The sequence below is a fragment of the Thermothelomyces thermophilus genome, chromosome 2 (genome assembly GCF_000226095.1).
Source record: "Thermothelomyces thermophilus ATCC 42464 chromosome 2, complete sequence".
Taxonomy (NCBI): domain Eukaryota; kingdom Fungi; phylum Ascomycota; class Sordariomycetes; order Sordariales; family Chaetomiaceae; genus Thermothelomyces; species Thermothelomyces thermophilus.
In genome coordinates, this window is record NC_016473.1 from 3,303,394 (window position 1) to 3,328,801 (window position 25,408).

General features: G+C 56.3%; 9 protein-coding genes across 9 annotated transcripts; 4 read left to right on the forward strand and 5 right to left on the reverse strand.

Annotated features, from left to right (window-relative positions):
* Positions 1-331: 331 nt before the first annotated feature.
* MYCTH_2301690 (uncharacterized protein) lies at positions 332-4,922 on the reverse strand. The gene is made up of 4 exons (XM_003661792.1): positions 4,738-4,922; positions 3,072-4,663; positions 1,899-2,995; positions 332-1,828 (listed from the first exon to the last, which is right to left on the reverse strand). Exons 2-4 carry the CDS (start codon positions 4,568-4,570, stop codon positions 381-383), a joined length of 4,044 nt encoding a protein of 1,347 aa, XP_003661840.1. The 5' UTR covers positions 4,571-4,663; positions 4,738-4,922; the 3' UTR covers positions 332-380.
* Positions 4,923-6,265: 1,343 nt separating this feature from the next.
* MYCTH_2301693 (uncharacterized protein) lies at positions 6,266-7,366 on the reverse strand. The gene is made up of 2 exons (XM_003661793.1): positions 6,609-7,366; positions 6,266-6,476 (listed from the first exon to the last, which is right to left on the reverse strand). The coding sequence occupies exons 1-2, from the start codon at positions 7,164-7,166 to the stop codon at positions 6,342-6,344; spliced, it is 693 nt and encodes a 230-aa protein (XP_003661841.1). The 5' UTR covers positions 7,167-7,366; the 3' UTR covers positions 6,266-6,341.
* Positions 7,367-9,184: 1,818 nt separating this feature from the next.
* Positions 9,185-10,428, forward strand: MYCTH_2301694 (uncharacterized protein). Its single transcript, XM_003661794.1, has 2 exons — positions 9,185-9,785; positions 9,851-10,428. Exons 1-2 carry the CDS (start codon positions 9,311-9,313, stop codon positions 10,261-10,263), a joined length of 888 nt encoding a protein of 295 aa, XP_003661842.1. The 5' UTR covers positions 9,185-9,310; the 3' UTR covers positions 10,264-10,428.
* Positions 10,429-11,392: 964 nt separating this feature from the next.
* Positions 11,393-14,030, reverse strand: MYCTH_2117187 (uncharacterized protein; the record flags this gene model as incomplete). Its single annotated transcript, XM_003661795.1, has 6 exons — positions 11,393-11,578; positions 11,690-11,832; positions 11,898-12,219; positions 12,288-12,805; positions 12,875-13,276; positions 14,009-14,030. The coding sequence occupies 6 exons, from the start codon at positions 14,028-14,030 to the stop codon at positions 11,393-11,395; spliced, it is 1,593 nt and encodes a 530-aa protein (XP_003661843.1).
* A 251-nt stretch (positions 14,031-14,281) lies between these two features.
* MYCTH_111036 (uncharacterized protein) lies at positions 14,282-16,582 on the forward strand. The gene is made up of 2 exons (XM_003661796.1): positions 14,282-14,978; positions 15,114-16,582. Exons 1-2 carry the CDS (start codon positions 14,408-14,410, stop codon positions 16,262-16,264), a joined length of 1,722 nt encoding a protein of 573 aa, XP_003661844.1. The 5' UTR covers positions 14,282-14,407; the 3' UTR covers positions 16,265-16,582.
* Positions 16,583-16,619: 37 nt separating this feature from the next.
* On the reverse strand, positions 16,620-18,633 carry MYCTH_111035 (carboxypeptidase). Its single transcript, XM_003661797.1, has 5 exons — positions 18,198-18,633; positions 17,881-18,113; positions 17,690-17,798; positions 17,333-17,614; positions 16,620-17,198 (listed from the first exon to the last, which is right to left on the reverse strand). The coding sequence occupies exons 1-5, from the start codon at positions 18,526-18,528 to the stop codon at positions 16,888-16,890; spliced, it is 1,266 nt and encodes a 421-aa protein (XP_003661845.1). The 5' UTR covers positions 18,529-18,633; the 3' UTR covers positions 16,620-16,887.
* A 101-nt stretch (positions 18,634-18,734) lies between these two features.
* MYCTH_2125585 (uncharacterized protein) lies at positions 18,735-20,998 on the forward strand (the record flags this gene model as incomplete). Its single annotated transcript, XM_003661798.1, has 4 exons — positions 18,735-18,798; positions 19,912-20,316; positions 20,414-20,503; positions 20,601-20,998. The coding sequence occupies 4 exons, from the start codon at positions 18,735-18,737 to the stop codon at positions 20,996-20,998; spliced, it is 957 nt and encodes a 318-aa protein (XP_003661846.1).
* A 943-nt stretch (positions 20,999-21,941) lies between these two features.
* Positions 21,942-23,288, forward strand: MYCTH_2117190 (uncharacterized protein; the record flags this gene model as incomplete). The annotated part of the gene is made up of 2 exons (XM_003661799.1): positions 21,942-22,117; positions 22,208-23,288. 2 exons carry the CDS (start codon positions 21,942-21,944, stop codon positions 23,286-23,288), a joined length of 1,257 nt encoding a protein of 418 aa, XP_003661847.1.
* Positions 23,289-23,527: 239 nt separating this feature from the next.
* Positions 23,528-25,272, reverse strand: MYCTH_2301702 (uncharacterized protein). The gene is made up of 3 exons (XM_003661800.1): positions 25,066-25,272; positions 24,573-25,006; positions 23,528-24,509 (listed from the first exon to the last, which is right to left on the reverse strand). The coding sequence occupies exons 1-3, from the start codon at positions 25,126-25,128 to the stop codon at positions 23,768-23,770; spliced, it is 1,239 nt and encodes a 412-aa protein (XP_003661848.1). The 5' UTR covers positions 25,129-25,272; the 3' UTR covers positions 23,528-23,767.
* Positions 25,273-25,408: the final 136 nt, after the last annotated feature.

Sequence of the window (25,408 nt, forward strand, 5' to 3'; positions counted from 1 at the left end):
TGGTCGTGGCGCTGGAGGGGGGCACAATGCTGCACATCGTCACACGAGCCGTAGGATCGATTTGCTTTTGGCAATGGTAATCCAATTGAAAGTACCGATGTAGAAAGTTTGAAACCAGAATTCCATTCCGCTCTTGCAAAGCCAATCCTTGATTATCATCTCGTTACCTAAGGTATCCAACGCCTCGACAGGGTTTCCAAAAACTTCCCTGGTAAATCACCGAGAACTCCAATCCTCCATGTCTTTACGGACGGTCATCAGAAACATTCATCGTCGTAGCCGTCTTGAAAGTTGAAAATGCTCAAAAAATAACAAAAAAAGGAGAAATGATAGAGAAGGAGAGATGAAGAGAGAGGCAAAAAAAGAAAAAAGAAAGAAATTCAAGCCAACAGTTTCTTGCCTTCGACGGCAATCGGTGCCGCTCCCAGCTTCATCCGCCGCTCGCTCTCCTGCCACCGCCTGAGCTCCTCGAGGTTGACCTGCCCGATGATGTTGCCCCGGTGGGACCGCAGCTCCGTCATCTTCATCTCGTGCTTCTCGCGCGCCACGGCCACGCGGGCGTCGAGCGCCTCGCGCTCGAGCTGCCTGCGCCGGCAGAGCATCTCGTACTGCTGCACCATCTTCTGGTTCTCGTACGTCAGCCGCTGCCGCTGCTCCTCACGCGCGTGCGCCAGCTCGCGCGCCCGCCGGAGCTCGTCCACCCCGGCCTCGAGTGCCGCCTCGTCGCGCCGCCGCTCGACCCGCTGCTCGTGCGACGCCTGGCGGTGCGCGAGGTCCGCATCGCGCTTCTGGGCCTGCATGGCCAGGTCGTCGGCGTGCTTCTGCCACCGGATGCTCGAGTGCACCCCGGCCGCGCTGAGCTTGATCTGGGCCTCGGCGTGATGCTTCTCGGCCTTCATCTGGATCGCCTGGTGGTGGTCGAGCCCGCGGTGCCGCCGCTGTTGTTGCGACAGCTCCTCGCGCTGCTGGACGGTGCGGTGGTGCTTGTCGGCCTCGAGCTGGGCGACCGCGGCCGCCTTCTCGTGCTCGCGGCGGATCGCGCTTGCGTGCTCTTCTTCCACGAGCCGTCTCTGGCGCTCGCGGGCGCGCCTCTCGCGTTCGTAGTCCCGGATCTCCTCGGGGAGCCCGACCGCATCGTGCGGCTGCGTCTCTTCGATCGTGGCGTAGTAACGGTCCTCGCAGCCGTGCGCCTTGAGCAGTTGCAGGAGGATCTCCGACGGAGGGCCGAGGAGGATACCCTTGGCGATGTACATGGTCGGCGAGTAGTGGAGCGTACCGTGCTGGTACGTGTTTTCCAGGCTGTTGAGTGTCCGGTAGAGCATCCGTTCAAGAAGCAGTTTGGTGATGGCTTCGTTATGTTCGTTGTCGAGAGCGAGGAAGATGACCGTTTTCCCGTCCACTTTTAGAAGCGGGCTGGCTTCTGCGGCCGCGAGGAGGTCGAGCGCTTCTTCCGCAATCGCGATGTCGGCCGGGGGAGCGGCCCGTAGGGCAATTTCTCCCAGAGCCGTGCGTCCGCCGTGCTTGATCGACCTAAAGTTGGCGTCGTGACCGGCCTTGAGGAGAAGCTGCATCACCCGAACGTGGAACCCGCGGCAGGCTTCGTGTAAGCTGCCGTCGTTTAATGGCGGCTTGCTTCCCAGCAAAAGTTCCACTAGCTTCGCATTCCCGGCACGTGAGGCATAGAAGAGCGCCGAGTGACCAAGGGCGTCCTTGACCGAGATTCTTGCTCCCGACTCCAGAAGCAACCGCACGATGTCGATTCGGCCAGACTTTGCTGCCACTAGAAGCGGTGTCGTCCGTGACAGTGGTGTAGTGTACGAGTGATCAGCTGCGATGGTTAGCTGGGCCAAGAGAGAGAGAGACAAAAAAAAAGGTGCTTGTTGGAACGGCGCACTTACCCCCGTGACGAATGAGAGCCGCTATGACAGGCAAGCTGATAAGGCCTTCTTCTTGGAGCAAGGCCCACATGAGAACCGATACAGGTTCCATCTCCGAACTAACCGACCTGTCCTGCCTGTCTCGGGCATTGTGTGAAAATACTTGCATGGGGACGGTCGTCTCTAGCCGGCATCCGGCTCGAACCAAGCTGTCGAGGACCACTACCGAGTGCCCGTATGCTTTTAGGCACTGAAAGATGGGGGGCGGCAATCCGGGAATGGATCTGTTGAAGTCCGGTACGGCCGTCTTCTGTTCCGAGAGAACGCCAACAATTTGGAGCAGCAGTGGCTCGTCATGATGGGCCATGATGGCCGCCGTGAGTGCGAGGGTGGCGGATGACGGGGTAGCGCCGTTGGCCAGCAGCAAGCGAAGGAGGAAGGGGTCTCCGCGGCTAGCAGCAATGCTGATGGCCTTGCCGTTCTCGTGGTTCACGTCAACGTTGGCGGCGAACATTTTGCGCAGAAACGTATCGGCGAGGTCCGTTCGGGACGGTTGACAGACAAGTTGGTCAACGACATCGATCATGGCTTTGCCCGCAATGTGTCCAGATGCGCCATGTTGGAGCAGGATGTTGATCACCTCGACGTGCTCGAAGGCGATCCATTGCTTGCCACGACTGATGATGGCCGCGAGCGCTTGCGTGTAGATGCTGCTGTGCTGGCCCAAATATGCCGAAAGGAGACTGAGCAGGTCGTGATTGAGCATTGAAGCAGCGTGCTTGATGCATAGTCCATCCTCGTACGCGGGCTCTGCGCCCGAGTCGAGAAGCATCCTCGCCATGTCCAGATCGCTGTCGTGCTCCAACACGACGTGCTTGAGCGCTATGTTGAGTTGATCGAGCTGCATCCGCGCCACAAGGTCTCCGAAAAGAAGCTTTCGATCCGGCCTCGGCGCTTTCAATCCCTCCGTGACTGCAGTGAATAGTGCCTTATAGCCGATGCCCTGACCAAGTAGCAGATGGAAGGTCTCTGGTCGGAAGTTCCGAATAGCGTGGATGAAGACCTCGCCATCATTATAGTTGACTGATGCGCGCGTGAGGAGGAGCTCGACGACAGGCCTATCTGTTTGTCAGCCATGCTGAAAGTAGTGGCCGGTTTCGGTTGAGGGGCTGAAAGTGCTTGGGGAACACTCACGCGTTGCCAGGTTCTGTTTTAAATATCGTTACGAGCGCCTTCCCCGCGGCATCCTCGTCGATTCGGCGGCGAACAAGCATTTCAACGAGCACCTGTTTCTTGTTCCCATCCCGGATATCCATAGCCCACTTTAGTGCGGTGCCCAGCGACTCGGGCGAGGGCTCTTTGGCCAAGATCTCCTCGACGAGTCCCACGGAGGCTGATCGGACCGCAACCTGGAGAGCCTCTCCTTTTCCCCAGTCTACGTCTGCCTTCCCCTCGTGAAGGAGGAGATGAAATAGGCGCGTATCCCGCTCGATGCTCGCCTTGTCGCCGCGCTTCACGTTGGCAACGAGGCAATGAACTGTCTTGGCGAGGGCCTCGCCAGCACAGGGGCCCCGGGCACCAGACTGGATCAGGAGGTGAGTTGCTTCGTAGCGAAACTGCGGTCCGCCTACCCCGACGGTCTGCGAGATGGCGATGGCCAGGCTGGTAGAGGATGGTTTGAACTCGAGCAGTTTCGCCACAACATCCATGTGTTCGGCCCGAATCGCTTCGATGAGGGCAGCGGCCTCAAATTGGCCCGGCGCTCTCTTGTACCGCAAAATGATACCGATGAGATGCGTCTGCCGCCTCCTCACGAGGTCGATAAGACCCTCGGTGACTAGACGGATGGTTTCGGGTCCGGTGGCGCCCGCGGCCAGACATAACTCGAGCATCTCGCGATTCGGCCCAGTCTCGTGGTCTCCAAGCAAAGGTCGGAGTTTCCCAACGGCAGCATCAAGAGAGCGAGATGAGGGTTGGATTGGACCGGAGAGAAGCAGAGAGACCAGATCAGGGCGCGACAGCTCGACAGCCCGGGTCAGTGCGACGGCGTCGCCGTAGTTGACGTCGGCCCAGTGCTCGAGAAGCAGGCGTACGGCCTCCACGGAGCGGTTCTCGACGGCGATTCGAAGACCTGTTGAGCGGCAGGCCAGGCAGGGTAGATGATGACCCGATAAGAGCACCTTGAGGAGCGGCAGCTGATCGTGGAAGACGATCTCTTGGAAGTCATCATGGAGATGGACGGGGCTGGCACCATGCTCCATCAGGGCGGCCACGACGGCCAGGTTACCCCTAGCGATCGCGTGGTGAAGGGCGCTGTCCAGATTGGCCTGGTCGGCGTGGGCGGCGATCGCGTGGACGGTTTCGGGCCGACATCGAGTAACAGCTCGGATGAGGATGTTGTTCCTCTCGCTCGGCTGGTTGCGGTGGGTGAGCTTATTCCAGGTGCTGGAATGCCGTCTCCTGACGAAATTGACGTCGGCGCCCAGAGCCAGGAGAGCCTTGACGACGCCGACCGAGCCATCGGCTTCGACGACCTCGGCGAGGACCTTGTTCACCTCGCGGGGAGTGTATACCGTGCCAGCCTGGGATGACAAGCGGTTCCGAATCCAGGCGAGAGGCTGTTCATCGCGGTCGACCGCCCGCTGGGCTTGGAGGAGTTGTGTGGCCTGCTTGATCTCGTGCTCCATCTCCATCTCATCGCCGCCGGGATGAAAAACTGGGGAAGGCTCAAGCGAGGCCAGTTGCCGGCAGTTGTGTGTCCGTCATTGTTAAGGTGATGAGAAGGACTGGATGGGGTCAATGACTCCTTTCAAATGGCCTACAGGGCCGGGGCCTTTTTTTTTTTTTTTTCTTTGCTTACCACAGTAAAACACCTTCTCAGGTCTCGGAACCAACCGACCATTCGAGCGCAAGGCATTCTGCACCGTGCAAATCTCTCGACGTGGAAAGAGGCACCAGCAGCCAGCAACAATCAAGAAAGAAGTGAAGAAGACGAGTCAATCCGCTTGGCCCCGCATATTTCATGTGTCGAGGCAGTGGCACGAGCTGCGCCGCCGTCGCGCCGAATGGGCGATTGCGCACCCGTCCCATTGGGTATCGGTGGGATTGTTGCGCTGAGGGGCCAATTCCCTTGCGTCGGCCTGGAGCGATGGCGGCCATTCGTTTTTTATTTGGTTGGCTATGACGCTGCCGCCTCTGCCTCACTAACCGCTGGAGCGACCGAATTGGAAAGGAGGCACCCACCAAACTGGACTTGGAGTGCTTGCAAGCGCTGGGGACCTTACACTATGTAGGTGGGCCGCCAATGTTCCACTGGGCAACTGGTGTCCCCGAGCAGCAGGAACGAGGCAGGCAGGCAGCAATTGGCTCAGGCACCACCAATTGGGAGGTGCGGGTTGGTTGTTTCGAGTATGGCACCTTCTGGACCGCGGGCAGCAGGTAAGGCACCGTATGTATGTATTGACAGTATTGACAGTACGCTGGCATTCCGGCTACTGTGGCCGTCGCGAAGCCCCCTCACCAACCTACATCGGGTCCTCGATGACGGAGAGTTGGCTGGCCTGCGGGTACTCCTTGTTAGCTGCATGCCCGCGCAAAATTACCTTAGTCGCTCATCAGTGTTTTAGTCTTGGTAGTCCGAGCCGCGCAACGGGTATATATATGGGTACTATATTTAAACAACGTCGTCAACCAAAGTCTTCCATATTGTTCTCAACCTTGATGTTGTCAGCCCGTACATTGGGGCCTGGCCGCCAGCTACAGCAGACGAATCTCGTGCATGCATCCTAGAGAGAAGAGCTGTTAGGAAAAGTCACGACGCATGTGGGGCTTAATTAGGTTAGAGCCTTCCGAGCTTCTTGAGCACGCCAGACTGAACGCAGGCGAATGGTGAAGGGGCCACTGTTCGAACTGCGGCTTCCGAAATAGGAATGGGAGTTTAGAGACTGGAAATATATATATGTATATATATATATACATATATACCCACCGAGAAGCTGGACCTGGGATCCTTGGGAAATACGGTCGCAGAGGGACCTGGACCTTGTTTTACAGGGCCCGTGGGCCCGTAATTACGTCCCAAATCGTTTCGAGACCTCGACACCGGGCCAGGGAATAGGTCAGGCGGCTTGCAATGCGCAGCCAACTTGCTGAGTGCCTGAGAAGGTTGTGGATAGGCCGGGGGATCGTGGATATCACTATGAACGATATGCTCGATATTCGTACGGCAGACGGAATACAGATCAAAGGAGTACCCAATTATGCATGGCGTTCTGAGTGCACCTCGAAGAAGCCAAAAAATGGACTTAAATGAATCAAGTTCATTTCAGGCGTCGACCAGCCCAGCCAATCTGCCGACACATCTAGATAGGTAACTGCCCAGGCGCTTAAGGGAATCTATACCCAATATTCGATACCATGGTCCCGCCATGGGCTTCTCTTCCGACTATTTCCAACGAATGTGCTCTACTGCTTAATTTGCTGGAGGTAGTTCACAACATCCCGACTCAAGACTTCCTTTTCGCAGAGTTTCGCGGAAGCCTTAACGACCCAAGTCTGGCAGTTCTCCTGCGTGATTCTTTGGGGCGGATTCGTCGCACTCTAGAAGGTAAAAGGGATAAGAAAAAGAAGGTCAGTTTTCATAATCCCACAGTCATACTGGACAACGCATCAGGGGAAGAAAAGAACGGGGAGAAAAGGAAAGGAGGCGGTTTAAAAGCGGGGAAGACAAACCGGAGCCAGGTCGTCAACAGCATTCAGAGTCTTGCCCGGCGGGGCAACCCCCTTGGCGATTGTCTCGAATCCGCACTTGGGACTGCCGGGAGTTTCAACGACGTATTCCCCACGGTTCCACATGTCAGTGCTGAAGTATTTGCCTTCGACCCATTGAAGCTTGATGAGCGTTGGTTCGTGGGAGGTCTTGGTGAAGTCGAGGTTGCGTTTGATCTCAAATGTGAATCCGTGCCTCACGTCGCCAGCTGCGTGCAGAAAGATACCTTTCTTAGAAGCAGCGGACGTATGAATGAAAAAGCCCCAGTGGTCCTTGAACGGGTAGCCATTGAATATCGCAAGAGATAAAAGGAGATAGCCGGCAGGTCCTGCATCTTTAACATCCGGGGGCTCCACGGTCCTGGAAATGTTGCGAGCTGGCCTCGGAGCCGGAGCCGGTGGAGGTGGAGGCGGAGGAGGGCGTGCGCCACCTCCCGTACCAGGTTTCGTGTGGGTTGTCGTCTTGGGCGGACTGTTGGAACGGCTGTTGCTCCCGCTGTGAGTACGTTGATTGACAGGCATGATTAAGTAAATTACGTAGAGCAGGTTGCGAGCGGACGACGAGGGGTCTCTTAGGTATGCAGGAGAAGGAGCAAGTCCCGGACCGTGATTCCGATGCTCTGAATGAAGGGACAAGTGGGAATTTGTTCGATAAGCACTGATGAAAAGCAGCTGAGGTGATGTGGTTGACGACTCGGAAAGACAGAGTATAGCGCCTTTATATAGAAAATTTGCTGATCATGGCCCCCGCCGGTCTGACGGAGAGCCCACCGAGCCAGACAACAGAGCCATCTACTACATGTTGTGGCACCAACAAGCTGTCTGAGGCAACCTGGCCGGCCCTTGAATGTTCCTGCGACCATGATCACTCGTGCCCGAAATAGAAGTGCTTGACCTGACGGGGGGCCGCAATTCTCGAGGGATTACGCCTGAGACTTGCCTGTGACCACAGATTTGTGGTAGTGCCACCATCAACTTGCCGAAATTTGCGGCTTGAGGCACAGTCATTAGATATGAACCCACATGATCCTATATGGAAGCATTCCACTGTTGGGTCCGGTTGTTTCCATGTACCCTGGGGTATTTGACACTGGCAAAGCTCTGCTACAGCACGGTCAGATGTGCTGCAATGGTCTACTATCCACAGCGGTATGAGCGCTGTGGCAGGCACTCCTGGAACTCTCGTATGAGCCTCAGAAGTGGTGATAAAATGTGTTGATGCTCATACATGTCGAACCCTGGTCCGTTCTTCCTGTTGGTGGGTCAGTCGAATCTGACCCACTGATAGTCAACTCCTGTAACAAGCTCTGTCTCCATTCAACTGAGACAGACTGCCTATTACCTCATCTTGAGTCAAGCACATGTCTTCTTGATAAGGTGCTATGAGTTAATCTACATGGAATCCTCTCAGCCCCCGAATGCCGAGTTCGGCCCCAAACCTGATACGGCTAGGGAGCTCTGTCCGCTGCCTAAACAGCAAGCATCACAAGCAGCCAGCAATAACCACTTGTTGGTGGCGTCTTTGCCTCTAAGCTTTGCCTCTTATCTAACACTTTACGAAGTGGTATGTGGGGGATTCGTAGCGAAACACGTTGCTGGGCGGCTATGGTACAAGTAAGTTACCTAGGTACCGTACCTTAAATTAGGTGAAGCACCTTGTTTGGTACCTACGTTGTGTACGGATCACATATCATGTATTACCCGAATTATGTATACTGTGGTAAGTTAGACAGGTAATGTTAATTATCTGTTCTCTCGTAAAAAGTACCTCGTTTAGCGATTACATGGATTGGTGGCTTGTTTGAGGTTACGACCCGTAACCTAATGGATGCAGGGCATCTACAATATTGGGTCCAAGTCCGGGGGTCCGGTCGGCTGAGCCACCTGCGCTAATATATATAACTACCTAATTATTTTCGATGTGGTTACGGATAGTGATTGCCTAATGTCGTCCCTTACTAAGTGAGTTTGGTCAGTTTTACGGCTGATTATTAACCAACTACAGCGATTTAAGGCCATGGCATCAACAACTGTGGTAGATAGATGGATGGATGGATGCGTAAATCAACGATCTTCGTATCTTCTGCTCTGGAGTTGGTTGGGCCACCCTGTAGAGAAAATGTGGGTGGCTGCAACCCTGGTGGGGGCCGGGAACATTAGTGGGGCCCGGTCCACCACAACAACCAACCGGTCAAATCAGCACAACCCCTGCAAGTAATCCGTACATACAATGTTCGTGTCTATGGGTTGCGGATGTAAGTATCGATTGCCTGGTTTTACTGAGGCTTGTGATCCGTACAGGTCTCGTACATGAACTCTACAGTTCGTACCTACCTCTATGTTCCTATACAATGCATACCTATATACGGATCCGTACAGTACCTAGGGACTGTACCTACAGAAGCTCCCTGTGCCGGTAAGCCGCATGGGGCTGGGGCGCTGAATGCGTGTGGCAATCCTTTGATGCCTTTTGCCTGTGCCTGAGGCACATTGCACTAACGAAAGACCAGGGATTGATATTTACCCACATCGATGCCTCTAGTACTTATCCTTTGCTGCACGTCTTCACTTGTGCGTCAATCAAGACTAGTTGACCTCCCAGGTCGCGCGTGCAACTTGCGAGTAATTATTCGTGCCGTTTGGTGTTTTCACCAAGTCCCGCATCCATGACGGTAATACGCACTCCCACTTCGGCCGCCTCGGCTCGGGTTGAACTCTTTCGCGAGACACAATTCACAAAAACCCATCCTAAGCAGCCGCTTCCCTCGCCGGCGAGCATCCGAGAACGCAACAGAAAAACTGGCCACCCCGATGCAACTGACCCGAACGGACCTCCCCCTGTCAAGATTCCGGAACTGGGCCTGCTCGTCAAATACGGCCGCTTCGTTACCCGAGCCGAGCTTGAAGCCCAGCGATACGTCTTCAAGCACCTGCAAGGCCGCGTACCCGTGCCCGAGGTATTTGGGTGGGCGCAGGATGATGGCCAGGGCTTCATTTACATGGCGTTGGTCGACGCTCCGACCCTGGCTGCGCGCTGGAGCAGCCTGAACGAGGGGGAGAAACGTGCTCTCTGTAAGGAGTTAAAGGGCATGGTGAAGGCGTGGAGAGGTCTGAAACAAGACCCACGAGACATTTATATTGGTAAGCAGGACGACACAAGTTGGCTTAGGTCAGGTCATGGCTAATATATTGATGACCTCTTCAAGGCGCGGTTGGCCAACTGCCGCTCAACGACATTACTGTCAAAGACAGGAAAAAGCTGCACGGTCCTTGGCCAGGCCCCAATCCTGTGCACGCCTTCCAGACCGCCTGTGATATAGATATTTCCGGACAGATATCCATCGTGTTCACCCATGGCGACCTAGTTCCCTGCAACATCCTCGTAACCAAGGGGTCGAATCCCAGAGTCGCCGCCGTCATTGACTGGGCTCAGGCTGGATGGTATCCGTCGTACTGGGAATGGTGCAAAGCAAAGTGGGTCGATATGGCATCGAACCTTGGCATGAGCAGCACGGATCAACAGCAATGGCGGCAGCATTACCTGCCAGATATTATCGAACCGCTGTCCGACGAAGCCGTTTACTTCCCCTGGCTGCGGTTTCAACTTGCTAATCTCTGATGGTAAACCAACGTCGGTGATCACTGTGGATGGAGGCGATGATATTGAGGATGCGTAGATGAGAAGAACCAAATCTTAAGTGTAAACTTATATTTCCTACTACTCCGTACTAGGGTAGTCTAGCAAGGACGATATTAGACTTGTTGGTCGCTTGATGGTACCCAGGGACTGATTTTTGGGCCATTCACCAAAGAAGACGTAGGCGATAGGAGCTGTAAGGCTTCCGGCAGGTACTACACCAAATAATTCGAAAGTGGTTTGTTTTGGGGAGTGATATGCCGGCACCTACTTCATGTGGCTGTTTTGAGGAGATGCGCCTGGCTGCTTGATGCATGACGCATGGGACGAAACTGTGCGTTGGCGGCCACCGCGGTAAAGTTAAGCGCTAATTACTGTGTAAGGGAATGACCTGTAGCTGGTCAAGATGCCCACTAAATGGATTACGCGACCGAAATGACGAACGCGACCGCTACCACAACGCGACCCAAAAGAGGACCAGGCAGAATCCAAGGACAGGGAAAGTACGGACGTACAGTATTATAGTTATACGGAGGTACATACGTACCTCAGAATTACTCGTACACCCAACCGCCCGCACGTGTCACAGTAATTGAAGATTAAGTTGGCCGCGCCAGAGGACCAATACGTTCCCCGGTCTCTGCGTGCACGTTGGCCGTTCAGCTGGATGGTGGCTGTGCGCGGAACATCATTGCTTGGACAGCTTCCATTGAGCAAAGTGGGACTCTTTCTCTTTGGAACTCTTCGTTCATCCATAGTGTGCCGCTGTTTCGTCTCGGCCCGAGCCAACGCTGAGGCCCAAAGCTGCTCTACTAATCGAACTTACTAGAACCCGGAATCGGACACAGCATCCTTCCTTCCAACAAAGCAACCAATCCAGTCACTGGTGACCAGGCAGGCACCGCTGCAACCCGAAACACAAAGTTTGGGAGCTTAACCCATTTTTATCTAAATTTGCTAGGCAAGGTACCTCAGGTTGGCTGTCTCGCCGCCGTCGATCAGATGAAGTCCTGTTTACCTTTGCCGTAGATCACAGTCTGGTTTTCGCTCTCGATCCAGCGGGATCAGGATATTATCTCCTCGCCGTCGTTCTCCTCACGCATCGGAACGATCATTTTGTGCTTCGAAGTCCCCTTGCCTTGGCGAGGAGGGCAGTGCACACGGCGGCGGCGCCAACAGCTGTTGATGTCGCGAACGAGTACCGAAGCCCGTCGTAGTAGACGAGCCGCGCCTTGAGCTGCACATCCGGAGGAAGTGTCCTGATGGCTGAAACCGAGTGACGGATTTCGTCGATAACCTAATCGCCGTGTGTTGTAACCTTCAGTCAGTTTCTCACCTTTTCTCAAATTGCTCGACAAGCCAAGGAAGGCGAAAAAACTGGATCGTGCTGCAAGGAAAAGGGGCGTACTCTCCATTTATCCGAGATTTCGCCCAAAGCATCCGGAAGCCGGACGCTGAGCGTGGTCTGCACGATGGCAGAAGTGATGGCGACGCCGTATACAGTTCCCAACGACCGGATCAGGTAGACGGTCGACGCACTAACGGCGTGGTCTGCAAACCAGTCAACAGCCTGCACTTTCCAGGTTCCCGTTCTCGTCGGATCCAGTGCCTCTCACCTGCGTGATCAAAAGTGGCAAGCGAGGTGAAGAGAATGCCAGGATATACGATTCCCTGGCCCAGGTTTGCCGGGAAAATGTACACATAGTACTTCCAGGCAGAATCTTGAAACCCAAGCGAGGTCACTAGAGCATTTCCAAACACCATGAGGGCGGCCCCGGCCCGGACCAGTGTCAACAGCTTTCCCCACCTCGACATGACAATGCCGGCAATGAGGCCACCGATTGGTGTCGCCATGGATGGGATTGCAAGGCGCGCCCCTGCGGTCGTCGCAGAGTCGAGGAGCACGACTTGGAAAAACAGGGGCAGATTGAACAGGTACTGTGCCAGCATGAGAACGTTTGCCCAGAACGACTTTGTTCGGCAACGGACGCCTAATAGGTACTTACTGCGTACGCGGACATGCCAACGCAAATGTTGGAGAACTGGGTCAGAGCAGGCAGCTTTCCATTCAGCAGTCGGAGGGGAATGATTGGGATGGCCCGAGTCTTTGCTTCCACCACCAAGAAGAGGCCAAGGAGCACGAAACTGGCCACGAGCGAGCCAATGACCCACGGACTGGCCCATGGAAGCTCATTGCCACCCAAACTCAGACCGACAAGCTGCAGCGAGATGGCCATCACCAGCAACAAGGCACCAGTGAAGTCCACCCTCGCCCAGGTATCTTTGAAACCGTGGCCCAAGTGAAAGCCTCCCTCGGGGTTATCGATAACCAAGGCACCGACAAACAGGGCAAAGATGGAAATCGGAACCTGGAGGTTGAAGCACCACCGCCAGCCGACGCCGTCAGCGATCGACCCGCCAAGCGAGGCGCCGCAGATGGCACCGAAGCCAAACATGCCGTTTTGCAACGCTTGGTACATTCCGCGCTTGCGGAACGGAATCATGTCCGAGTTCACGATCGTGGCTTGGACCGCGTTAGGGATTTCGTTCGGCGGTTCGCTGGACTCAGCAAGTTATATAGGGCGTCACGTACCCATTGTCATCAACCCTCCGCCGCCGAACCCAGTCAGCGCGCGCATCCAGTTGAGTAGCACAATGTTGCCGGCCAGGCCACAACCAAGACACCCGAGGGCAAAGGTAGTCGTGGAAATGAAGAAGCACAGCCGGCGCCCAAAAATATCCGACACCCGGCCGTACAGAGGTTGAAAAGCCGTGCTCGTTACCAGGTATGAGGTTGTCAACCACGACGCCGTGTTGGCCGCATCAAACTCAGAGCTGATGACCGCGTACGTCGCTGCCGTGATGGTTCCGTCAAAGCCATAGAGGAAAACGTTGGACATGATCGCCACTTGGATCCATATGAATCCTCTCGGTGGCTTCCAACAATCCTCCTCTGGTGCCCGGAGGAGCGGCTGATCCTCTCGCACGCGAGAAACTGGGACCGAATCATCGTCGTCAGAAGGTGGCATATTTCCCGTTGTCTCGACGCAATAGAAGACGACGGAGTATTTGGGAGGAGCCCAAAAGAAAAACAAGAACTGACAGAAAATACTCGACAGCAAAGCAGAGGCTGGCTCTTTTCTCCCCTTTCTTTAACATCATTTTTCAATTTTTTTTCTCGGGGGCGAACGTTGCATCGGTTGCTTGGTGCCGTCGAGCGGTCAGGGTCAATACTTGCTAGATGCATAACCCCGCCACTGCAGTCTTTACCCCTGACTCACGCCGAGTTCACCCCCAGCACTCCGGAGGGCATATCGGCCGCTAACAGGATCGCCAGTGCTGTTGCGGGCCCTATCCCGTCTGTCTGCTCCGGTCCCGGCACTCACCCCGCACGGCGGTCTGCCTCTGACATTCTTGCCGGAAGCCGCTCAACAATGAAGCCCCTCTGGGTCAACCAACGGGGTGTTGACACGACCGTCTTGTCGCCATCATCATCTCCAATGGCGACTTCAGGGGTTGTCGCTTACTGTTTTCTGTTGGCCAGTTGCAAGGAGAAGCAATTCATTGTTTCTTGGTGGACGTGAGGCTTGTTACACAGGAGACGAATAGCTTTCAGGCGTTGTTTCTCCGAGAATGAATGGTGTGGGCAAGCCTGGTGCCCCTCTCGGACGTTCAGAAGGAAGGCCAACCCTGTCCAATACTGCCAAGATCATCCCGTGTCACACACCGATGACGTCTGACATGAACATCTTAGCACGAAGAAGGACGAAGCATCGTGTGTTGACCATATGAGCCTCATATGGCGTGCTCTTGCTCCAGATTCAGCCCTCCTGGTTCGGAATACGGCACCCCAGCGGCTTTTGAAGCTTAAAAGGACGCGGTCCTTCCCAGATCTCTTGAGCATCCCTTTACCTGCACTCGTTTCTCGTTCCCCAGAGTCGACCGAGCAATCGAGCCCATTCCAACACTACCAACGATCTATCTGTGACAGGAAAGTGGAGGAAACTGGACTGTGGATTATTTGGTTTTAGGGGCGTGTGCTAGACAAAGGTGAATGTACCTATTGTTCAACAAGATGGAGGCAATGGCGGGCTGACGCACGTAGCGCAACTCACCGAGCGGCATCATGATGAGAACAGCGGCCCGTCTTGCTGTGGCGTCCCTGCTCCTGGGACCGGCATGTGCCGATTGGCAGTTCCGCTCCCGTCCGGACCTTGCGCCACCCCGACTCAACATTACCATCCCGGCAACCAAGGATGTCGAGAAGGGATATCTCTTTGTGGCTCCTTTTGCCGGGTTCCCCGACACCCCCACCGAGCAGCACGGTCCGCGCCAAGCGGGACCCTACATCTTCCGCGACAACGGGGACTTGGTCTGGTCCGGTTATGGCATCTACAGCATCTGGTCCACCAACTTCCAGGCGGCTCGATGGAAGGGCAAAGATGTGCTCTTTAGCTTCGAGGGCGACCACAACGCCGGATATGGCCACGGCCACGGCCACATCACCATTATGGATCAGCACTACGAGACCATCCGCGAGCTACGCGCCGGTAATCACAAGCTGGTTGACAAGCACGAGTTTCACGTTATCAACGAGGAGACCGGTTTGATCCAGATCTACCAGCCCGTGCCCCGCGACCTGACCGCCTGGGGAGCGGGCCCCAGACAACAATGGATTGTCGACGCCATCTTTCAGGGTCAGTTAATTAATTACTCTTAATTACTCACTCACTTCCTCCAAGCGGGACCCTAACAACTGAACGTCTTGTCCCCCCCCCCCCCCCAAAAAAAAAAAAATCAACAAAGTTACTGACTCCAAACTTCCAACTCAGAACTGGACATTGCCACTGGCCGCCTCTTGTTCGAATGGCACAGCCTCGACCACGTGCCGCCCTCGGAATCCGTGCTCCCGATTAACCCGGGCCAGGCGGGCGGCGGGTACAACTCGTCGGACGCGTGGGACTACTTCCACATCAACAGCGTGGACAAGGACCGGGAGGGCAACTACCTCATCTCGGCGCGGGACGCGTGCGCGGTGCACAAGATCAACGGCACCACGGGCGAGATCATCTGGCGGCTCAACGGCAAGCGGTCCGACTTTACCATGGGCGAGGGGACCACCTTCTGCTTTCAGCACCACGCCCGCTGGCTCCAGCAGGCCGGCGAGGGCGACGACGGCGTCGAGGTCATCAGCCTGTACGACAACTCGGCGCACGGCACCGAGCACGGCGGCGGGCACGAGGTGCACACGGCCGACCGGAGCAGCGCCAAGATCCTGCGGCTCGACACGCGCGCGTGGACGGCCGAGCTGGTGCACGGCTACTACCCGCCCAGCGGATACGACCTGCTGTCCAAGAGCCAGGGGTCGGCGCAGGTGCTGCCCAACGGGAACGTGCTGGTCAACTGGGGCTCCGAGGGGGCCGTGACCGAGTACACGGCCGAGGGCGAGCCTATCTTCCACGCGGCCATGGACAGCGGCGAGCTGGGCGTGGGCGTGGAGAACTACCGCGCGTTCCGGTTCAACTGGACGGGCCTGCCGAGCGAGGAGCCGGCGGTCGTCGCGCTCGAGGGCGACGAGGGCACGTCGGTCTACGTGAGCTGGAACGGCGACACCGAGACGGCGGTCTGGCGCTTCTTCGAGGTGGTGGACGAGCTGGGCTCCCGCTCGTTCCTCGGCGAGGCCGAGCGGACGAGCTTCGAGACGCGGTTGGATCTCCCCCGCGCGAAGAAGGTAGCCGGACGCGTCGCGGCCGAGGCAGTCGACAAGCAAGGAAGGGTGCTGCGGGCGACGCGCGAGGTGGCTGTCGAGCCGGAGGTCCTCCCTGCTTCCTCGGACAGGCCGGGATCCGGCGCCGGCTCGTACGAGCATCCTGACATGTCTGACGAGCAAAACGCCCTGGCCGCTAGCCCCTTCCGGAGCCGCTGGGAGGAGTATGCAATTCTCAAGGTCTTCCGCTTCCGCTTCCCCAAAGACCTCTTCTAGATCGCCGCAACCCTCTCTTCCGTCTGGAAAACGCGAAGCGCGGATGTCCAACTCTTGCAGTGACATCCAGGCGCGGGTTCTCAAGGGGGGAACGTCTCCTTCATCTCGGGATTATTTCTCTGACTCCCTCGCCCGCTATGCGAGCACACCTTTTATGATGCCGTGGCAGTCCGGCGCACCTCTGCCCCATATTATTATTATTTCCCGAAGCCTCTCGATAAGCTCTTCGTCATTCATTCACCTCTCACCGCAGCAAACAAAGGATAGTGCTTAGCATAATTTTTCAACAATACCACGCTCGCTTTTGTTTTAAGATCATGGAACAGCGGATATTAATAGCAGGAAGGGCGGTCATATCAGTCCTGAAACCTCTCTTGTTGTTGTTGTAGAAGCTAGAATATCCATGAATGATTAAATCTCGGTCATGGAGCCATCCAGCCGCCATCCAGCCGCCATCCAGCAAGCGGATGGCCAGATTCCCTCCCCCCTTTCGTCGGCATAGATATATATTTGTAACTCAATTCCCGGGCTTGCCAGGGAAGGTGACAAAAAAAGGGGGGAGTCCGGACATTATCTGCCCCGGGGACATGGGAATGGCATTCCCGGCCGCGCCCATTTGTTAATTACTTCATGTTCTGGAGCAGGTAGCGCACACCGGCGTAGGTCTCCTCGCCGCTGGGCAGGATCTGGCTGGCGGGGAGGACGAAGCCGTAGTTGCCGGTGTCGCGCAGCTCGGCGGTGAAGACGTAGTCGGCGCCGACGACGTCGTTGGCGTAGTCGACGCTGCTGCCGGTGGCCTTGTAGATGGTGGAGCAGATGGGGCCCGTCTTGAAGCTGGTGCCGTGCACCGCCTTGATGGCCGCCGCGGCGCCCTGGGCCAGGGACTGCAGCTCGGAGTTGTTGGGCGCCACGGCCGTGCACGAGTATCCGTAGGCTGGGAAGAGAAGGGAAGGAAGAAAAAGGGTTCATCATGTTAGCTGCCTAAAGGTTCCCTTGAATAATAGAGCGTACAACAACTGAAGGAAAAACAAAAAAAATTGGGGGGGGGGGGGTGTGGGGGGGCCTTACGAGTCATGAAAAGCTGCGAGTACGAGTGCCAATCGATAAACAGCTTGATTCCCTGGCTCTCCTTGGTCTGCTTCAGCCAGGCGGAGAGGGCCTGGGTCTCGGGGGCGTCGGCCTCCTTGGTTCCCTTAAAGTCCTCGGCGCAGGGGTTGGTCGAGGCGCCGCCGCTGACGTCCCACTTGTAGGGCCAGTTGCGGTTGATGTCGTGGCCGATGCAGCTGCTACCGGAGGTGCTCTGCCGGTTCTTGCGCCACAGCCGGTCGTTGGTCTGGGTGTAGACGAAGCCTGGCATGGAGACCATCAGCCGGCTGACCAAGAAGATATTTATTCAACAACGCAAGACAGGCAAGGCTTACTTACCGTCAGGGTTGACAAAGGGAAAGAAGAAAAAGTCGTACTTGTCGAGGAAGCCGGCGACCTCGGCAGAGTCTTGGTTGTTGAGCAGGTAGTAGGCAAGGTATTCAACGACCTAGGTTATGATATGATATAATTATTAGCAAATCATTCATCTTTCATCGGTGCCTTGGATGAATGTAATTATGTTAGCTCACCATGGTCGAGATCCACTCGCGTGCGTGGACGGTCCCGTGGAAGACGACGGCGGGCTTCCCCTTGCCCGACTTGCCCCAGAAGTGGATGCCGGTGATGTCCCTTCCGTTCAGAGACTTACCGGACGAGACGATCTCGGCCTGCGTCGAGAACTGCTGCTGGAGGTCGTTCAGAAACTGGAGATGGTCGTTGAAGCTGTGGTATGACTGGAACCAAGTGGCGTTGGCGGACCCGGCTGAGAAGCGACTTGTGAGCGGGAATATGGAAACGAAAAAGAAAAAGAAAATAAAAGATTGGTTGCTGTGTGACGGTCACGTACCGGCATAGGCTTGGAATGTCGACTCGGCCGCGATGGACGCGCCCAGGTCCTCGTGCATCGTGATGGCCTCCATGCCGGCCGTCTCGGCGGCGAATGCGTCGACCTGGGAGGGCGGGATCACAATGTCGGCCACGGCACCGGCCCGGACCTTCCCCTTCCACGTCGAAAGGCCGAGGCGGTCGATGATACTGTTGACCTTGGCCGCATCTTTCCCGACAGTGAGACGGACGACCTTGTACCCGTCGTAGGACTTCCGCTGCTGGGGCGATTGCACGGCCGCGGCCGAAGCAAGTGCCAGAAGGGCGGACGAAACGAGCAAGTTCAACTTCATCTTGGCAGCAAGACGGTCCCGTCACTCCTGATAATATCTTCTTCCCTTCTTTCTTTCTTCTTTTCGCCCCTTTTCTTTGGCGTGTTGGCGGAAGTGGAAGATGAGATCACCACGGCTTCTGTGTGACACGGCATCCCGCCTCAAAGTATGCTTCTCTTTTATATTTCTATTGTGTATTAGTGTACCTATACTACACCCTGGTAGTCATGCCGCAGATACCGGACTGCAACACGGGCGATCGCGGGAACCAATCGCCGGGCGGATACCGGAGTACCAATAGGTGAAGTGAATGATCATCTGGCGAATTGCCGCGGCAGATTTGAGCAGGGTTGAGTGCATGAGATGAACTGCCGTTTCGGGGAATTTCAGCCGTGGTGCACCCCATGTGATCGCTGTAACCTTCCCGACAGGATGAAGATCTGAGTGGCCCCCCTCCCCCGTCCCGCTTGATTCGCGCTCTATGAGGGACAAGCGGCTCACTGCAAAATACTGCCTATCACTTTTCGCACAATAGTTACTGCCTGTCTGTAGTGCATGGCATGTACTATGTACATGCCAAGTACGGAGTACCATTCTTCCTGCCCGGGTGGCAATTCAGGGGTTACCTTCCGCATGGGGCGCAGCCCGCCGTTTCACCGTATACAACAGAGTGAGACTGGGCATGTCAGCAGCTGCCACTTTAGCTAGGTACTTCCATACGCGCTTGATTTTACCTCCCGTAATCAACCACGCTACCGTACTTTGGTTTTACCTAGGCTGCCAATAGCAGACACAATACTACCTGGGGGAGGGGGTAGCAGCCAGAGAAAGTAATTACGGCCATAACCCTCGAGTTCACAACATGAATATCAAAGTAGCAAACTTTTTTTTCATGGCAACTGATTTTATCGAGCATATTAGAGTTCAAGTGACGTTCGGTTTTGTAGGGAATTACGGACCAGTGCCAGCTGAACTGTGGCCACGAGAGGTATCGATTACAGAGGTAGGTATAGTTATTTGTATGTATGTAATACATGCGCTGGGAACATATTTAGTTCACTCTACAATTGCCTGCGAAAAGAATATTAGTCAAGACATGGGGTTGATAATACACTACGTAGGACTAGACCTCCATTACTTAAGTAATTACTACTTTGCATTGAGTATCAATCTTGCCCTAGGCCGAAACCTATCATTACGGATGCGATCGCTAATACGTACTTACTTACCTAGATGGAGTCAGTTGCACAAGGCTCTATCGTCCTATAACTCAACGGCCCACGGTAGCGAGCTATTGCGTGATCATAAGGGGTAATAATTGGTTAGCGAGAGAAGAGCATCACCAGAAGAGAGACAGCCAGATAGGGACGGCCTCGTAGTCTAGCCGCGTCAGACAGGAACCAGTCAGGCCAGTCGTTGCCCGGGGTCCATCCGTCCTTGGAGTCACCGGCGGCCGGCGTCTGGGTCGAGTCAGGCCCGGGCTGCCCATCTCCCGGAGACGAGAACGGGCCACCATTGGCTCCGGTCGGGGAAGAGGCCTCACCTGGGCTTCAGCGGGAGTTTTCCTCACTGGCACCGTGACTGCTCCCGCAGTTTCCGGTCAGTGGCACCGGAGTTCCCTGCGAGTCAACATCCGGGCCCGGGTCGGGGAACTTGACATCCGTCCCTTCGATCGTGAGGCAGCCGGTACCAATATTGGCTACAAACAGCCCCGGCCGGCCGGCAAAGGCCACCTTCTTCTCCTTACCACTGCCACTGCCACTGCCGGCCGTGCCGTCTATCAAAAAGCCGGCATTGTGTTTGACAACAGTATGTTGTGTCGTGTCCTCCCTTCCTCCCCCAAACCACCAACTCCACCTCAACCGGGAAAAAAAAACTGTCGCCCTTCGGACAATCTCACTGACAGATATCTGCACCCCCTACCTCAGAGAGCAAAATCCCCAAGGCCCCGGAATTGCTCCGCGTGTCAGATTCCACGAAGGCAGTATCAACTCCGGTACGTCCCAAGCGCCTCCCCCACAAGTTTTCCTTGAACGGGTCGGGCATGCTGACAGAGCATGAAAAACTTCTTTTTTCACGTCTGGCGGCGCCAGGATTGCAGGTCAAGCACTCTCTGCCTCGCTTTGAGGACAACAGGCTCGGGATCCGCAGCGGGCTAGGCGAATCTCTCGAGGCCTTCCACAATGACCAGTCCGCGTACGCTCCGCCGGGGTCGTACGCAGCTCGGAGCAGCATCCCGGGCGAGGAGATCCCCATCAGCTGCACCACCACCACCGCCCTCACCGGCAGAGACGACCAGTCCTACCAGTTCGACGTCGACGTCGGGCTCAAGCTCAGCGGCAACCGGCCGCACGAGCCCACGGGGCCGCCCCTGAAAGTGCCTCTGAAGACGCCCGAGGCCGGCGTCGTCCCGCAGCCGGACGAAGAGGTCATGATGCCGAACGGCACCCATTACAAGGTTGATGATCCGAGCTCGATCTCGGCGGAATGAACAAGGCATAATTAAATAACAACGCTGGCGGCTGCCGGGGCTGCTCGTGTCGCCGCAGTAAACTTTCATCGTCTTGTTTCTGGCTCCGCCGGGTTTGCTCATAATCCGATTGTGCGTCTTCAGATAAACATATCTAATGATTATCTGTTGATACACTGTTTGCTGTCGACATGTTATTACGATGCTCTTTTTTTGCGTACTTGTATGGTCACTAAACTGGAACTTTCAAGTCGCTCCATTATTTGACAAGGTGTCCGATGCTCTTATGCTCGGCTGTCTAACGCGCCGGAGCTTGGTGTACCAATTTCCCCGGTGATGATGGTTGGTAGTACACAGTAGTCCTAGTATGCTTTTCAGCGCGAGAATTGATACTTGCAAAGGGCCCCTCAGGGCAGAAGGTAAATTACCTACTAGTAGACACTGCTTGGAAACAGCTGACCCTAACCCTGTTCGGCAACCAGCGCCCCGAACTGAAACACGACTTACTGGATTTGTAGCCCAAAATCTCAAATGCTTCCATTTCCTTGGTTTTTGCTTGACGGATGATAATGGCAATGCGCGAGTGCCAGGTCATTTAACATAAGGCATCCGTTCAGGGAATCACGTGGGCCGACTCACCTGGCAGTTCTTTCCGTAAGTGGTGAACTCCCAATCGCTGAGTGACGGCCTTGGTGCCCCAGGTGGTCCGTGGAACTGGGGGAGTTGGTGCCCCGCTGTGGGCCGGATACTTCGTCAAACCCGACCTGGCTTCCAGGTCGGTTGGTCGGTTATCTCAACACACGGCCATCTCTCAACATCACAACCACACTCGCCGGCCTCACGCATACGCTGCACTATTTTTTTTTTAAAAAAAAAAAACAAAAACTCATCCCCACTTTTATTTCCCCAGCCAATCTTGGTCCCGATGAGTTGACGAGCCACCATGTCGGAATACGAGAACAACATGGGCGCCTCGCCGGCGGTGGCTGGCGTCGACCCGATGCGCCCCTCGCCTGCTCAAGCGCAGCTCAAGAAGGTCAAGAAGCAGAAGGTGCTGCTCATGGGGAAGAGCGGGTCCGGGAAGTCCAGTATGCGCAGCATCATCTTCAGCAACTACCTGGCCCGAGACACCCGGCGACTGTGAGCCGCACTCTCTTATGTTCTTCTGTCGTCGCCGTAACAATTCGAGCGTAAAGGCACCGGCAACGGCTCGCTAACGTCAAACAACAGGGGCGCCACGATCGACATTGACCTGTCCCACGTGAAGTTCCTGGGAAACCTGACGTTGAACCTGTGGGACTGCGGTGGCCAGGAAGCGTTCATGGAGAACTACCTCTCCCAGCAGCGCGCCCACGTCTTCAGCAACGTCGGCGTGCTCATCTACGTCTTCGACATTGAGAGCCGCGACATCGAGCGCGACCTGGCCACCTACGTCAACATCATCAGCGCCCTCATCCAGTACTCGCGCGAGGCCAAGGTCTTTGTGCTCATCCACAAGATGGACCTCATCCAGCCAATGACGCGCGAGGACGTCTTTGAGCACCGCGCCGCCCTCGTCCGTCGTAAGACGAGCGAGGCCCTCGCCATCATGCACAAGCAAAGACCCGAACTGGGCGCCGGCGGTCAACAACAACAACAACAACAACAACAGGAGCAGCAGCAACAACAACAACAACAACAGACATCCCCTTCCCCCTCCGCCTCCACCCAGCTAGAACCACCAATCAGCCTCCAGCTGTTCGCCACCTCCATCTGGGACCAGTCCCTGTACAAAGCCTGGGCGTCCATCATCCACGACCTGGTGCCCAACCTGGCGGTGATCGAGACGCAGCTGGCGTCGCTGGGGCTGGCGATCGACGCCGACGAGATCCTCCTGTTCGAGCGGACCTCGTTCCTGGTCGTCTCGCGCTGGACGTCGGCCGAGGGGGAGCGGAACCCGTACGGGGACCGGTTCGAGCGCATGAGCAACATCCTCAAGAGCTGGAAGCACACGTGCTCCAAGTACACGGGCACGCCGCGCAACGCCGAGCAGTTCTCCGACTTCGAGTACAAGATGGGCGCCACCTTCAGCATGTTCGCCACCAAGTTCACCACAAACACCTACATCCTCGTCTGCATGCCCCCCGGCGAGGCCCGCTTCAACAGCGCCAAGCTCAACGTCGCCGCCGCCCGCCCCTGGTTCAGGTTCCTCGACGGGCCCGTCGTCGCGCCGCAGCAGGTGGCCACCACCACCACCGGAGCGCCCGCCCCGGTCGGAGGAGTCCCGTCGAGCTACGGGGCGGAGGCGGCAGTGGGGGCCCAGGAGAGCTGAGAGAGAGACTCGGCTCGGACTCCGGCAGGGAGAAAGACAGGAAGAGAGAATATGAAGATGAAGAATAGGGGATGCTGGGCCTGGGGGATACGTATGTACGCTTCTGTCTTTGCCACAGCGGGCTGTGATACCACGGTGTCGGCGTTCCTGGTTGTTTTAAAAGGTTCTTAGCGTATATTAGGTGATGCGGCCGAGGTAGTCACGATGGTCATCACCGTCATCTCTCGGCATGATTCTTTCTCTCCCTCCCTCTCTCTCTCTCTCAATGTATCGTTATGTCATTCGGTCAAAATCTTCTCATATCTGCTGATGGTGCCATGAGCCGGAGCGTTCTCGCCCCACGCCAGAGATCAATGTGTAAGGTTGTCTCATCTATCACTTAATTATCGGTAAACCATCCCAACGCCATGGCCCAGAGAAACAAAAAGACATTCCTGCCACGAAAAAAAGGCAAAGTGTTCCATGCCTCCCTCACACGCCTACTTCCACTTAACAACCGCAGCACCGCCCCGCTTGAACTCGGCCATTTCGCCCAGCACTAGGCTCTTATCATCGTGCTCCTTGTTTGGGAAGGTAGTGGACAGGACCCACGCTCGGCCGCCGAGGGAAGGGGAGGAACGTTGGATGAAGTCGTAGACGTCACCGACCGTCTGAGTCGTGTTGAAGCGCGCCGGGAGACGGGTTCCGTCCGGAAGCTGGATGCGCAGGGTGACGGTCGGCTGGGACTCATCCGCACCGGTAGAAGGGGCCTGGCTCGTACTCGCCGTCGCCGCGGTGGTGGACACCGGTTGCGGAGCTGGCGCGGCCTCGCCCGGAACGGGGCTTCCCAACCGCCGGCCCGTGCCGCTGAATGGGCGGTAAACCTTGGGCAGAGGCCGGTAATTCTCGTTATGCTGCTGGAGCTTGACGTCCACACGCTGGTCGAGCCGCACGTTCATGAGATGGATCGGCGCCCGCCCTTCCCGAATCATTTGCAAATCCGCCCGGTTCTGGGGGTCATCGAAACGCCGCAACTCTCCATCGTCGATGCTGAAGCCGTCGTTCCAGATGTGCAGGACGCGCTCCTGCACTGGACCTTCGCTGGTCGCTGTGGGGATGGGGCTGCCCTGCGGGTCCGGAATCACGCGGCTCTCGACGCCATCTCCGCCAAGTGTATGCCCCACGCCGCGAAACCTGCTTCTCGACGGACCGGCGGGTTCTTCGCTAGATTGCCGGGCGTTTCTGTGCAAGCTCACCGTTAGCGCGCAACCTATGGAAAGAGCGAGGAGAACCAGCGATGCTTACGACCGAGCCTTGGCAACAATGTCACTAATGAGCTTCCGCGGGTCAGACGAGCGCTGAGCTGGATCTTGTACGGCCAACCCGGATTTCTCTCCGCCAGCGAACAGGTCCCTCGGCCCACGCCGCTCGTCGTCCTCGTCGTCATAATCGTCGTCCTCCTCGGAATCGTCGTGGCTGTTACCACCGCCGATAGAGCTGAGCGTTGCCACGCCAGTGCGCTTTTGTGGCTTCTTTGAGGTCGAAGACGAAGAGGCAGTGGCGTACTCAGGAGCCGGACGGCCGTCTAACGTTCGGGGACCGGTATATGCAGGCTCGGGTGCGGCGGCCGGGGCCGCGGCGGTGGAAGTACGGGCCTGCTCGCCCTCCTCCAAGTCTGTGTAGTACGCAGTCACCGCCGAGTCAATGTCCCACCTGCTGCCACTCAGATACTCTGTGGCCTGCGATAGTCAGCGGGTGCCCGGAGATGCGCGTAATCACCGAAGCTGAGGAGCTTTACCTGCTCCGTCGAGGCGCCCGTCAGCTCACAAAAATTGCTGATCAACGTATCATGGTCCGCCATTTCGAGAGTGGCGTTAAGGGTCTTGAGCTATTCAGGATGCCGATCAAAAAAGTGAAGGTTTTCGTAAAGCACGAACTTCCGACTTGATTTGTTGTCCAGTTTAAGTTCGAGATCAGGCAGCTCAGGGCGACGAATGCAGCAAGGCTGCCCCGCGTCATTGCTGCGGGGAGCCCCGCCAACCGGCGCAAGCACAGAACCATTACGTAATCCAGGGACTGCAAGGTTCCGAGACGCCTGGACCACTCAAGTTTCGGTGTGACCTGTGACCTGCATCTCGTCG